At 40.1% G+C, this 14,212-nt stretch overlaps 1 protein-coding gene across 1 annotated transcript in view; it reads right to left on the bottom strand.

Annotated features, from left to right (window-relative positions):
* The window catches only part of GABRB3 (gamma-aminobutyric acid type A receptor subunit beta3), a 220,390-nt gene that overhangs the window by 55,396 nt on the left and 150,782 nt on the right, over nucleotides 1-14,212 (bottom strand). Inside the window, exon 4 of the mRNA XM_082733223.1 lies at nucleotides 8,397-8,617. Coding sequence (XP_082589349.1) covers nucleotides 8,397-8,617 — 221 coding nt within the window. The remainder of the gene's footprint in view (nucleotides 1-8,396; nucleotides 8,618-14,212) is intronic.

The raw sequence follows: 14,212 nt of genomic DNA, 5'->3' as shown, positions 1-14,212 counted from the left end.
ATGGAAAAAAATGATACTAGCTCAAGTAAAATCTTTGTTCCTTATTTTCCCTCCATCCCCTAAATCTCCAAAATGGGAGGAGTCTTACGTAAACTGTCAATCTGGGTTGTGGGGTAGAAGACGTATAGAGAAAAGTAGAATCAGGGAGGCTGAGAAATCAACTATCCTCCCTTTGCCATTACAGGCTTCTAGCCTAAAATAGGGCAGGGCTATGGAAGGAGAAAATATTAATGCTAAATCGAATTTAGTATTAAACATTGACCTGATAATTCCTGAGACAAACCATGAGAGACTATAGACTCTGAGAAACAAACTGAGGATTTTGGAGGGAGGGAGAGGGTGGGATGAGCCTGGTGGTAGGTATTATGGAGGGCACATATTGCATGGAGCACTGTGGTGCATAAACAATGGATTTTGGAACCCTGAAAAAAATAAAATTAAATTAAATTAAAAAAAAAAGATCTATTACTAAAATATTGGCAGAAAACCAAGAGATCTGCCCAAATTCTTATAAGGTTAAGTAATGCCTCACTGAACAGTGTATAAGGTGATGGTGGGAGACAAGCAAAACTGCACTATAACTAGGTCACAAGGTATGTTTACCACCAATAAACTTGTCTAAAGATTTTTAAAGGAATAATTATAGCAACATATTTATGGATATGTCTTCTCAGGTAGATAAAACAAAAGCAAAAGTAAACTACTGGGACTACACCAAAATAAAAAGCTTTTGCATAGCAAAGGAAACCATCAACAAAGCAAAAACTCAGCTTATTGAACTGGAGGGGATATCTGCAAATGATATATTTGATAAAAAAATAATATCTAAAATATATGAAGAACACATCTCAACATCAAAAAATAGTCTGATTAAAAAATGGGCAAAGAACTTAAATAGACATTTCTCCAAAGAAATACAGATAGCCAACCAACATATAAAAAGATGTTTAACATCACTAATCATCAGGAAAATCATCAATCCATCATCCATCAATCATCAAAACTACAATGAGATATCACTTCACTCCAGTCAATGGCAAATATCAAAAAAGATAAGAAATAACAAGTGTTGGCAGTGATGTGGAAAAAAGGGACCCACATGCTGGTGGGAACATAAACTGGTGCAACCACTATGGAAAACAGTATGAAAATTCCTCAAAAAATTAAAAATAGAAATCCCATAGGATGCAATAATTCCACTATGGGCACTTACCCCCGTCCATGAAAGTTCTAATTTGGAAAGCTATATGCACCCCTATGTTTATTACAGCATTATTTATAACACCCAAGATTATGGAAGCAACCTGTGTTCATTGATAGATGAATGGAAAAAGAAGATGTGATACACACACACACACACACACACACACACACACACACAATGATATTATTCAGCCATAAAAAGAAATGTTATTTGCAACAGCATGATGAAATTACAGGGCATCATGCTAAGTAAAATAAGTCAGACAGAAAAACAAAAATACCATAAACTTTCACTTATTTGTAGAATCCAAACAAAGCAAGCCAGGAAACAAACAAAAAACAGACTCTTAAACACAGGAAACAAACTGGTGGCTACCAGAAGGGAGGAGTGTGGAGGGTTGGTAGAATAGATAAAGGGAATCAGAGGTACAGACTTCCATTTCTAAAATAAATAAGTCACAGAGATGAAAAATACAGCATAGGGAGTATAGTTAATAATATTATCACATTGCATCATGACAGATGGTGACTATACTTATCATGGTATTCTTGAGTAATATATACAATTGTTGAATCAATATGTTGTATACCTGAAACTAACAGAACATTTTGTGTCAATCATGTTTCAATGAAAATAAAAACAATTATAAGTTTGCCATGGACAGAACAAATGTAATAGTTTTTTTTACAGAGTATTGCCCACCATGATAAAATAGGATTTATTTCAGGAAGTTAAGGATGAATCAAGGTAGGGAATTAATACATTTCAGTTACAGGTTAAATTACAAAAATGAGCAGATAAGGTGAATTAATAAAAATCTATTTTTATTTCTGATATGTAAAGAAAAAATAATCTGGGGCCAGTTATCTGATTTATAATTAGTTCTTGAATATAAATTCCATAAATTGGTGATATCTGTGTTATTAAACTCATGACACAGTTCCCAGAACATTTTTTAATGAAAGTAAAAGAATGATTTGTAACTACCTTAAACTGAAAAGGCAAATCATTTTTTCATAGTGGGATACAAGAAGCACTCTTATTATAACAAAGAACTAGGAAATAATGTACACTATTATCCTTATTGTGTTTCATTTTCTGGAAGTTGAAATCAGTGCAATAATCAGGAAATAGAAATAAGAATAAAACTAAAGAAAATGAACATAAAAATCATTATAAAAATATGACTGTTAGACTAAAATCCTCAAGATTATTAACTAAACTGTTAGCCTAGATGGATATGATATTGGATAAATGCCCAAAGATACTTATAAGCAAATAGACTATAGCTTTCCCATATATCAGTAAAAGTTAGTTGGAAAAACAACACAAAAATGATCCCATTCCACACAAAAATGATCCCATTCCTAAAAGCATCACACATAATGAATAGGAATAACCTTATCAAGATATGAAAGGGCTGTCTGAAGAAATGACAAAATTCTGCTACAAGCCATGAAATGAAGACATGAATGAATTCAGAAATGTCACCTGTTATGTAGGAAAGATTGGACATATTATAGCACTTGTTCAAAGTAATACTTAATGAACATAATTCTAACCAAGATAAATTCTGGTTGACTAAGAATCTAAATAGAAAATATAAAAATAGAAATGCTACAGAAAGAATTAGAATTTAAATTTAATCCTCACAGAATATCTTTTCCACCCAGCACTGCACTAGGTTTTGGGGATGGAACAATAAATAAGACAGAAACAGTTCTTTTCTCAGAGAATTTATATTCTCATGGTGGCTTCCCCACCATTATTGATAAACAAAAAGTCAATACCTAAGAGATGGAATAAAATGGCAAAATAAAGTTACATCTAAATAAGTGCTCTAAAGCGAATAAAAGCAATAAGTTGTAATAGAAAGGGAATAGACAATCAAAGCAGAATTCTTGTGGAGGTGACCGTTGAACTGTCCTCAATTACATAACTACTCCATGAGACTAAAAACACAAATATCTAGAAGTGTTGTATTATATCCAGCAAAGAGCATGTGCAAAGGCCTTAAGACAGGGACATCCTAACGCTTGATACTTCTGAAGAGTGGAAGGAAGGTCTGCATACTGGAAGCAAGATAAAGAGTGAGTGGAAGATTCAAAGTGTGAGTAACAAGCATGTTAGTTGGGAAATGGGAAGATGAAGAGGCTTCTGTGTTTTTAATGAAAGTATGAGGCAATGTCAAATGAGCGTGGCGGGAGGTGACTAAAGTGAAGGTGTGAAACAGTCCTTAAAAGCAGGGGAAGAATGGATGAGCATAGGAAGGATATAGAATTTTATGAGTATGAACATAAAATGAAATGAGAGATTTTTCTCCAGCCCTGAGGGATGAAGTAAATAGATAGATTACTTGCAGTAACCAAAATAATGATAAAGCCCAAAGCAGATGTCACAACACTAAATATGTAACTGATTGCTGATAGAAGTAAATACTGGCATAATTCTTTTTAAAAATTTATTTATTTATTTATTTATTTATTTATTTGGACAAACAGAGAGAGAGAGAGGGAGAGAGCCCACAAGCAGGGGGCAGGGAGAGAGACAAGCAGACTCTGTGCTAAGCACAGAGCCCAATGTAAGAATCCCACGACCCTGAAATTATGACCAGAGCCAAAATCAAGGCTCTGATGCTTAACTGACTGAGAAACCCAGGGGTCCCAGCATGATCCTTTTTAGAAAGTAATTCACCAATATGTTATTTACTTACATAGAAGTAACTGAGAAACAATGGCAAAATAGGAGTTTGCAAAGTAAGCACGCCTGTGCTCAAATCACATGGATCTTATTAATTCTGTTAGTTTACATATTTTCTGGGGGAAAGAGATGTCTGGTCAGAACCACTGTATAAAAAGGTTTCAGAATAAGATGACAGCCAAACCAATTAGGTGACTTAATTTTAATTTTGTGAAATACGTTGTAGCTTCATCTTAATATTGCATTCAACTTCTTCATTATCGGAATGTCAACTTTAACAATTTTGAGTATTTTTAATAGCAAGTGGAAATGTTGCAGTTTATCTTCCAACAAATTTTTGCAATAAGCTTCTCAGGAAGAACATGGCTACACTGTTTTGATGAAGATGACTCAACCTGAGTTCCTCAGGTGCTTTTTGAAGCAAATCAAATACTGTTTTGTGAACCCATTTCCAATTCTTAGCATCAGGAAAAAAAAAAAATCAAAGATGAAGTGTGTGTCCTGAGAAAAGGTCACGCTACAAAATGGTACTAGGTAAGATATTCAGTGACATCAGGTGATCAGTTGACTGAAAAAGAAACACGGGAAGACAGGAGAGGGACGACTCTGCCTTCTCACAAACAGCAAAAATCGCGAGCCCAGAACCAAAGGAAACTGAAAAACTGTGACAGGAACAGCCCCAAGATCCGTAAGCATCTTAGCCAAGATTTTCCTAGTTCCTAAAAAGGTTTTGCTGCCCAAAGGAAATTCAAAGAGCCCCAGTTTTATTTTAGGATGGTATGTATGCCCTATCTAGAGCATTCTCTCCCATCACATGGTGACGTAGAGTGTGTAAAAGGCTCATCACTGTTTTATTTAGCTGAGCTCAATCCAATGAGCTCATGGTAGCGTTAGCCCAAGTTTCAACTCAAGGGGCTTTAAGAGTCATTGAAAAAACAGTTTCTGATTTATAATGACTTTTTATCGCTACAAGAACATGATCACTCTCAACTATCTGTGTGAGCAGTCATCGACCACTTTTGCAGAGTCATCAGAGTAATGGATTATTGACTTCCCAGAATAATACTGAGATGACGTACAAACCTACATCATGGACAGCTCATCCACAGCCAGAGATCTTCATCTACGCTCGATAAAGAAAAAGCCCTCATTGATCACGTATTGCAATGGCTGGACATGAACAGGAAAAGGAGCCTAGAGGAGCTTAACAGTGACTGACCTACCAGTAGAGGCAACTGCATATAGCTGGGTGAAGGAAATTCCAGTCTCAAACGGGGAGAAAATAATCAACACTAATGTCTCAGGGATACATCCAGGATAACCAGTATCTCCGAGATACAGCCAGTAAGAAAGCAATCCCTGTTGGGCTGGAATTTCATCAGCAGCACTGTAAAAGCGGGAGATAAACAACGATCCCAGTGCTCCATCAAGCTTCATGGGAATTTAACTGACTAAAGACCTCAGCTGTATTAGACCTCCTTCAGGTTCATGCATGGTACCTAGATACCAAAAGGATATACTGTATCACTAGGCTTTCATACACTGGCCCATCCTTGGTTTGCCATGTCACTAATATGATCCAGTGAACATAACAGGAGAAAGAGAACAAATGGACGGCAGGGTTTGGGGCCAAGAGGATGACAGAGGGTGCCTTACCAATGTGAGCACTCACACTGTTTTTTTTTTTTTTTTTAAACCAAAAACACAATACCTATACTGTGAGTGTGTGTGTCAGTGTGTGTGTGTGTGTGTGTATAAAATAGAATAAATACAAATGGTACTTCGGTTCACATAGAATAAGTCAGAATATGTATATACATGAATTTAATAACATTATCAGTATTTTGAAATACTAAAATGCTTCTTGTCCAAAAATCTGAATTACTTCAAATTCAAATTCAAATTGACTTCTATAGCTATGTGTGATTTTTAAATCTAAAGACAGAAATTTCTAGATCAGCCAATTTCAAAAGGAATCAGATGGCACAGGGTAGCTGTTAAGCATGTGCAGAATGTGGCGGTCTGTTGTTTAGAGATTTTTCTTTCTGACAGCTTGTCCAGGTCCACAGAGATCTGAAGAATTGTTTCAAAAATATGACGTTCTAAATAAAGATCTAAGGAGTATATTAAGACTACATTTGAATAAAAACAGCTATTTATTTAGAAATCCATTTACTGACTTAAAAAGCTGTTTGAGATGTATAATGGATATAAATTTGACTAGAGAGTTCTTGAAGTTATTGTACCAACTTTATTATTGAAAACTTCCCAAAGCTTATTATATGATTACTTAACTTTTATATATAAATTTATAGGCAGAGTATTAGCTAAGGATACAGTTTTATTCTCTTGGTTTCCTTATTCTTTCATGTTTTATGTTGTTAAATCCAACACTTCCAAACACAGCTTGGAAATTTATTACAGTTCCTTCATTCATATCGTATCATTCTGACTACTATGATTTGAATGTTTAAGTCCGCATTCCCTAAACTCGTATGTTGAAATCTTACCCTCTAAAGGTGGTGGTATTAGGTTATAAGGGTGGATCTTTCATGAATGGGATTAGTGTTCTTATAAAAGAGACCCCACAGAACTCCCTTCCTGGGTTCACCAGCTGAGCACACAGCAAGAAGGCACTTATTGTGGATGAGGAAGCTGGCCGTCCCTTGACACTGGCACCTTGATCTTGTATTACAGGCTCCAGAAATGTTAGAAATAAATGTCTGTTGTTTGTAAGCCACCCAGCTTATGGTATTTTGTTATAGCAGTGTGAATAGACTAAGGCACTATCTTAACAGTTAAAGTTTCAACAGAGGCATACTAACATATTCTCACTCTGGTAAGAAAATAAAGAATGCAAAAATAAAAATAGACAGGACCCAAATACCAAGTTTTGTTTAGAAAGCCAGGAAGCCTAGGGTGGCTGGCTCAGATGTTTAAGCATTTGACTTGATTTTGGCTCAGGTTATGATCTCAGGGTCCTGAATTGAGCCCTGCCTCAGGCTCCCTACTCAGCAGAGTGTGCTTCTCTCCTACTCCCTCTCCCTCTGCCCCCTCCCAGCCCTCCTCATCTTCTCTCTCTCCTCTCTCTCTGTCTCTAAAATAAATAAATAATTCTTTTTAAAAAAGCCAAGAAGTCTAGGCTTAATTTTTTATTGATATTTGTTTCTTTTTTCTCTACACACACACACACACACACACACACACACACTTTTTCTATTCATATTTTGTGGGGCAGATAAAGGAGGGACATGACTCCTCATTTCATGCTCACATGGTTTCTGGGTAATCTTTTGTACAACTGATGTACTTGTCAGAACTTCCAGAATTCTACATCCATGTTTTTGATTTCTAGGAAAAAAATATAAAATGCCTGGCATGTCCAGAAAAACATCAATCTGAACTTTTTCCCTATAGTAATACCATGGCTTGGTTGACATGCACCACCTTTCCTCCATTACAAAGTCCAATTTTTTGCTAAAATTCTGTCTCTTATTCTGTATATTGCTGTTTTGAGAAAGTCACTCAATATTTTCTACTTTAAGGCAATGTTAAATATTCCCCTTTCTTCATCTGAAGCAGTAAAAGTCACAGTGATATGGATTTAAATATATGTTTTTATGATTTCCTTTAGATGTGCTGGAGTCTTAGTTAAAGGCAATATGGACTCACAAAATTTTATGACAAATATTTTCTCCAAGATATCTACCTGTGTCCTATTCAAAACTGTGGTCATTCCTACAAGATCTCAAAGGCTTTTAGGCCAGGATATAAGAAAGACACACATGTATGCATGTACACACTCACACTCATGCCTACCTACCCACCCACAAACACAGACACAGACACACAAATTACTTCAAAACAAAACAAAACAAAACAAAAATCATTGCAAAATCAACACAAGATTTTTAAGATCACCATTTAGCAAGGGTGATGATATTCAAAAAATTAGCCACCAGCAGTGGTGGAGCATCATGGGAAGATCTGGTGGTTTCCAGGGTAACCAGGGAAGCCCAGGGCCTCCTCAGGGTTCCAGGCAGCAGTCTGGTTTACTGAGTCAAGTGATTTCATTATGAGACCTGGTGAGAGATGATTCTCATCAGGAAGCCTCACATTTAGTCATTCCCATAAATATTGGTGACACTACCTCATGAAGCTCTAAGGAGATTATACCGTATAATGGCAAAACTAGACATTTTTTTCACCTGGGCAAACAGCTTTGGGAAAACTTTATTGAAAAGCTCTGCAGTGTCACAGCAATATTAATTACAAGACTTTGTGGTTATAATAGGGGAAATCCATCCTCAGGTAACAATAATGCCCCAAATCTTGTATTTCTAAGATGTGTGTGTGTGTGTGTGTGTGTGTTTTGTGGTTGTCCCCTAATAATGTGAAGACATAGTCTCCCTTCCTATAATCACCTCAAGTGAGAAATTCAACGCCAATGCATCATGCAACTGCAAAATTGGCCCTGAAAAGGCAGACAGACCTGAGCCCGTACAGCACCGTTCCATCAGGGTGAAGGCGGATCATGCGGTTTTTCACTGTCACTCCATGCACAAATGACTTTTTGTCATTTAAGAAATATGTGTCAGGCACCCATAGCTGGTCAGCCACTCGATTGTCAAGCGTGAGGTTGAGAGGGATCCCAGAATAGGCAAGCCTTTTATCTCTCCAATATTGTTGAAAATACATGGTTAAGGTGTAATCCTGGGGGGAAAAAAAGAAAAGAAAAGAATTAGTTTGTGCACAGCCACAGGCATATTTCCTTCATGACTGGTCAGATTCAGGTTGGAACCCAGGAGAAATGGACATTACTTTCAGGCAAAGTAGGAAACAGTGGTTGCTTTCTTTAAATGCAAATATGAGGCTTAATAGGTGTCAATCATGTCTATAAATGCCCTGTTGTGTTTTTTTTAATAATAAATTTTTTAAAAAATCCTGTTTTATTTAAGTAAGAACCAGATGAGACATATTGTCATTTAAGCAATAGCCAAATCAATATAAAGGTAAAAAAAAAATATTTTAAAAGTAATCATAAAATCAGGTTGCTGGCAGGACCCTGAAAACTCCCCTAGGTCCTCCATCTCCCACCAGGCAATCGTGCATCTTTACCACCCACAGCAGAGGAGCTCTATCTACAGATTTTCTCTACAAGGTAAGCCACTTCCCTCTCCTGCCCTCCTTGAGAGCTGGAAATAAAAACCCTCTGCACCCTGGAGACATAATACCTGTGGGAGGTCTCTATGTCATTACATTTTCTTTCTCTTTCAGAATGCCATGGCCATTCCCACACTAACTAGGCGGTATCATCATCTTGAAATGATGATGCATTCGTCTGGGGAAAATGGGAGCCTATAGCTAAAGCTGTGTGTAGGAGAGGGGGAAATGGGCCATGGTGCAACCCCCACAGGCTTGCCAGCAAAACAAGCAAGTATTTAGACAGATGATCCTACATTTTGTTTGTTCATTTGTTTTTGTTTTGTTTGTTTCTTTGCAAAGTATGCAGTAAGAAAGTAGAAAAAAGAAATCAGGCTAAACATGAATATTCTATTTGTAAATTTTTATTCTTTTGGCAATCACTATTCCAATCTATGATAATCAAGTCTGAAAATTTGGTAATATTCATGGGACATCCTGAACCCACTATAGAAGGACCTAAGCTGAAAATCCAAAGGGAAGAGGGTAAACTCTCTGACCAGGGAAGGAGAAATCACTGTTACTTAGAGAAAAGTCTGAAATCACACACTTCCAGATGTCTGCAAACAGCCTGGCTTTGTGGGCAATGAGAGGTGGCATTGCAAATCAATTCAAGAACCCATCCTAGACACAGGTCTTATGACATCCCATCCAATACTCATTTTGCTGATTCACAGGGCAGTTTTCAGTGCTTATTCATCTAATAATGTCTACTTATTACTGATCTCATCAGTAGTAGAGCACAGAAGGCTCTGAAATGACAAAGAACACACCTGGATGTTCTTCTCCAGGTGCTCACAGGCAAGGTGACAAAACCAATACATGCTAAACAACTATCAGCAAGATAAATTTTAAGCCATAAGGGCCATTAAAAAAAAAAATCAGACGGGGGGGGGCAGCAAATTCAAATGGGCTGGGGAGTCTTTATAGAGGTTTTATCTGCAACTGGGAGGAGAGATAGTATTTGAGTGGGTGAGAAGAAACATAGAAGAGTTTTTTTCCTAAGCACTTACATGGACAGAGCTCTGTGCCTGGCATTACCTGTGTGACCTGGGCCACACACCATCTCCAGCTCTCATAGAGCAAGTGACATTAAAGATAGGCCTTGGTTAGCCAGATATTGGAGAGGGGGCATGAAAAAGAAGCATACAAGTATGTTGCTTTTTTTTTTTTTTTTTTGAAGATTTATTTATTTGTCAGAGAGAAATAGAGAGAGCACAAGCAGGCAGAGTGGCAGGCAGAGCAGAGAGAGAAGCAGGCTCCCCACTGAGCAAGGACCCTGGTACGGGACCCTATCTCAGGACCCCGGGATCGTGACCTGAGCCAAAGGCAGTGGCTTAACCAACTGAGCCACCCAGGCACTCCGACAAGTATATTGCTTTTGTTTCATTGATTTTACTGAACTGATGAGAGACAGTGAGGAGTTCAGTTTACGTGAAACTTAGGCTTCAAAAGGAGGAAAGGACAGTGTGGTGGGCAAGCCTGGACTCTGTAGCAGGGACCAGAATGTAAAAAAAAAAAAAAAAAAAAAAAGACCTCGAATGTCAGCTCCTCAGCCAATGAAAGCCATTGACAGCCCAGTAGGAAGTGGCATAACCAAGCGTATGAATGGTCTTTTATTTTCTGTTTCCTTATGCTTTAAATAAGCACTTCTAGACCCTGGCTGACCCTGGAAGGACTTTCCTCCTTTCCTTCAGGGCTAGCCAATTCCTAGAGACAGCAACCAATTCTGTTAAGGTCTAGATTGTGCTTTCCAGATGCAAATCAACCAATCCAGAGCTCATTCCCCAAGTGCCTTCTCTATTGGGCTTTTTTCACATTCCAGGCCAATATTTCAACTATGTTTAAGTACCAGGAAAGTAGGGACAGTTTAGACCCCAGGGCCCACTTAAATTATTCAAACTAGCCCATCCTAAGCCTGCTTATCCAGCTTCCCATATGCCCATTCATTCTCATGGAAACCACAATAAAGCTCTTTGCCCACAGTTTCCCTTCTTTCCTGTGACCAACCCTAGTGCTTCCCTGTGCGTGCCACCACCCTCTTCCCTGTAATGGATGGTGCACCCCCTTCCTTTGAGGTCTGTGGTTTGCAAACTATCTTTCCAATGGCAGCTGTCTCCTGATCTGTTGCCCTTGCCATACCCAAATAATAATAAAACCTATTTTAAACACGAAATCACAGATCGGGAAGATCGGTTGTGTGGAGGTAAGAGAGATGATGAGCGAAGACCAAAATGAGTAGAGAGTGTTTGCTGGTGGTTGATAAGGGAGAACAAGTGTAAGGGGGATGCAGGTTAGGGAAATCCTAAAAGTTCACAGATATTGGGCTTGATGTAGAACCTCAGGCTGCGAATGGACCCCCAAAGAGTGCCATCGCATTCCCTGTGTTACCATGCATGATGGCTAATGGAGGTGATGCCTTTTAACTGAAACATGCAAAGTTCTAGGGGCACAACAAGGTGGAGAGAAATCAGCAGTAGCAGCTAAAGGATTTTCTATTTGAATATCATGCTCCAAATTACATTCTTATTGAAATAGAAGCATTTCACTTGCTTCTCTCTTTGGTTTCTAAGCCCACATCCTACGGCTGAGTCATGAAGTCTAGCACGTCTCTGAGTTCCCTTCCAACCGGCGTTCACATGGGTTGCCATGAGGATGGAGGGAATGTGTCAGTTTATCCTGGGAGCCCAGTTGTCACCCAGAGTCTGCAAGCTCAGGCTCTGGGTCTTGTTTTGACCCGTGCTTTCTCCACACCATTAACAACACTTCTCAATTTTGGTCTTGGGTGTTTGCTGAGGTGACTTGAGTGGATTAGGGTGGCTGAGAGCTTAGGTAACAGACAGGGAAAAATAGCTATTTAAATCCAACTTCTGCCTTCTGAAGCAATGGCTTCACTACATCAGTGGGGACACGACTCAGTATCCCACTTCCTTCTGTACAGATTGGCAGACAAATGACAGTAACAGTGAACACGCTCTGATCCCTTGGCATATGCCAGTCATTTCTAATGTCATTTCACTTAAACGTAATGCAGGGATTATTAGTATTCTCATTATCATCCCCAATTGATGAAGGGGGAAAAAATGGAAGAGCTGAAGTAATTTGCCTCCTCCCTCCCCTGCATGCCCCATTAAACAAGAGTAACTAGAGGACATGGGATTTGAAGCTGGGGCTACCTCCCTATAGGGTGCAACTCTCAACCTCGAAACCGAAGCTCTAAGGGACAGGAGTTGAATTGTTCTGTGTAATATATGGAAATGAGCTTGGTGGGAGGACGGTTTGCAAAGATTTCTAAAGGGTGGAGAAGCAAGTCATATAAGTCAATGCTGTTTCTGAGGGGAATAAACACTATGGAACCACTAAGTCCCCCCATCTTCGCAAACATTTAGCACAGCTGCTATGTATACAGATGCCTTGTGAAAGTTCCTTTCCTTCAGGAGATCCCAGACAAGTTGGTGCTTCCCACATTCAGAGCTCCCCAGAGCCTTTGTGAGCCTTCCTTGCCTTTATTTATTTATTTCTTGTATTGGTCACCCCCAAACACGGTGCAGCTGAGGGGAGTTTTGGTGGGGGGTGGAAGGAGAAAGGGGAAAGGCCCTGAAATGGTCTTTCTCAAATGCAGGGCTTTTGGGGGCTCCTGCCTTGATGGGGATTAGAACCAGGCAATACTGGTGATTCTGATCCTGGTGGTGAATGCCAGGCTCTCCATTCCTTGGGGCTCTGGAGAGCTCCCGGTGTCCCTGACTTTCATCTTTCTGGCTCTGGTGATATGATCCACCTGAGCACAGGGAAGGATCTGCAGTCACCCTGATACAGAACTCTCAGACACCAGTAGCCCTTGCCAGGGTGAGAGGAAGCTGTGATTGTTTCCTCCTTTCCCACCTGTGCCTTTTGCAGGGGAAACTAACGCTCCTGGACAGAGACAGTAGGGAGGAGTGGGTGTGGGGAGAGGTGGGGATGAGGGAAGAAGAGAGTATAGAGAAAAGCTGCATTAGGAGCTTTGGGGGTCAAAGGGGGTCAGAGTGAGAGCAGGGTCTGGTGTAGGGAAAAGCAAAGGTCTGGAGGAAAAGGGCTGGAGGAAGGAGTGGGGCAATATCGAGGATCCAGGCTCTGTGAGAAATACAGAGAAATGAAGTACAGGAAGCGGGAGGGCATGGGGAGAAGCAGGAGTCTGGGAGAAGCAGGCTCATGAGAGTAGTGGGTGTCCAGGAGGGGTGGGGGCCGGGGGACCACGAAGTCCCTTCACTGCGCCGGGTGAAACCTCACCCTGGGAGCTCCAGAAACCTCACCCTGGGAGGATAGGCTTAATTAGATCTTACACAAGCTACTTGTGGTAGGAAGAGGCAGTCTGCTTCCTGGCACTGACCCTTGGCTGTGGCACAACCAGTCATGTCAGCACATCTAGACAGAACATGTTGACAGATGCAGGAGGGGAGCAATGGTCTAGAGATCAGGAGTGACAGAAATAGCTGCCAATTGAGGCACAATGGCGGGGCCCTGTGTCCAGGAGACACAGAACCCCCTCTGCTGTGGGGCCTTCATGGACTGAGAGGGAAAATCTTCGCTCCTAGCCCTGTCCCAGATTCTCCAGACCTGGCTGGGAATATAGGCCCACAGAGTTCCTTCTGGGTATAATTTGGAACCACTTGATTTCCAAACACTGTGCTTTGGGTGATAGCTGAAATTTGCAGTACTTGGAGCATTTATAAAATATCCCTCCTATACATTAATTAATGTATACACACTGAATGTGTGTACATAGTGATTCTCATCCACTGTGTTAGCAGCTGCTTCAACAGCCTGTGGGGGGAGCCTGAGAACACTGGGTTTCTGGCTTAGGTGCAGATCCAACCTGGGAATGGGGCTGGCAACAGATAGTTGGGGGGCCCTAAGTAAACACATTGATTTCCTGGCCCTCAGCCCCCTCAGCTTCCAGCACCTCCTACCGCCTCTGCTTCTCCATTCACTCAGTTGTCCAGCCCTAAATCCTTGCCAGGGAAGGCAACTGGAAGCCCATATAGAGGAACCATCCTTGGCCTCCTAGGTTAGCTCAGCCATGTCTCCAGGGGAGCAGGCTCTGTGCTGTTCCATCTCTAGTCACAGACT

Source organism: Mustela nivalis, assembly GCF_964662115.1.
Source record: "Mustela nivalis genome assembly, chromosome: 6".
In the NCBI taxonomy this organism is placed as follows: domain Eukaryota; kingdom Metazoa; phylum Chordata; class Mammalia; order Carnivora; family Mustelidae; genus Mustela; species Mustela nivalis.
The sequence above is the reverse complement of the archived record's forward strand: the minus strand, read 5'-3'. Positions and strand labels throughout refer to the sequence as shown.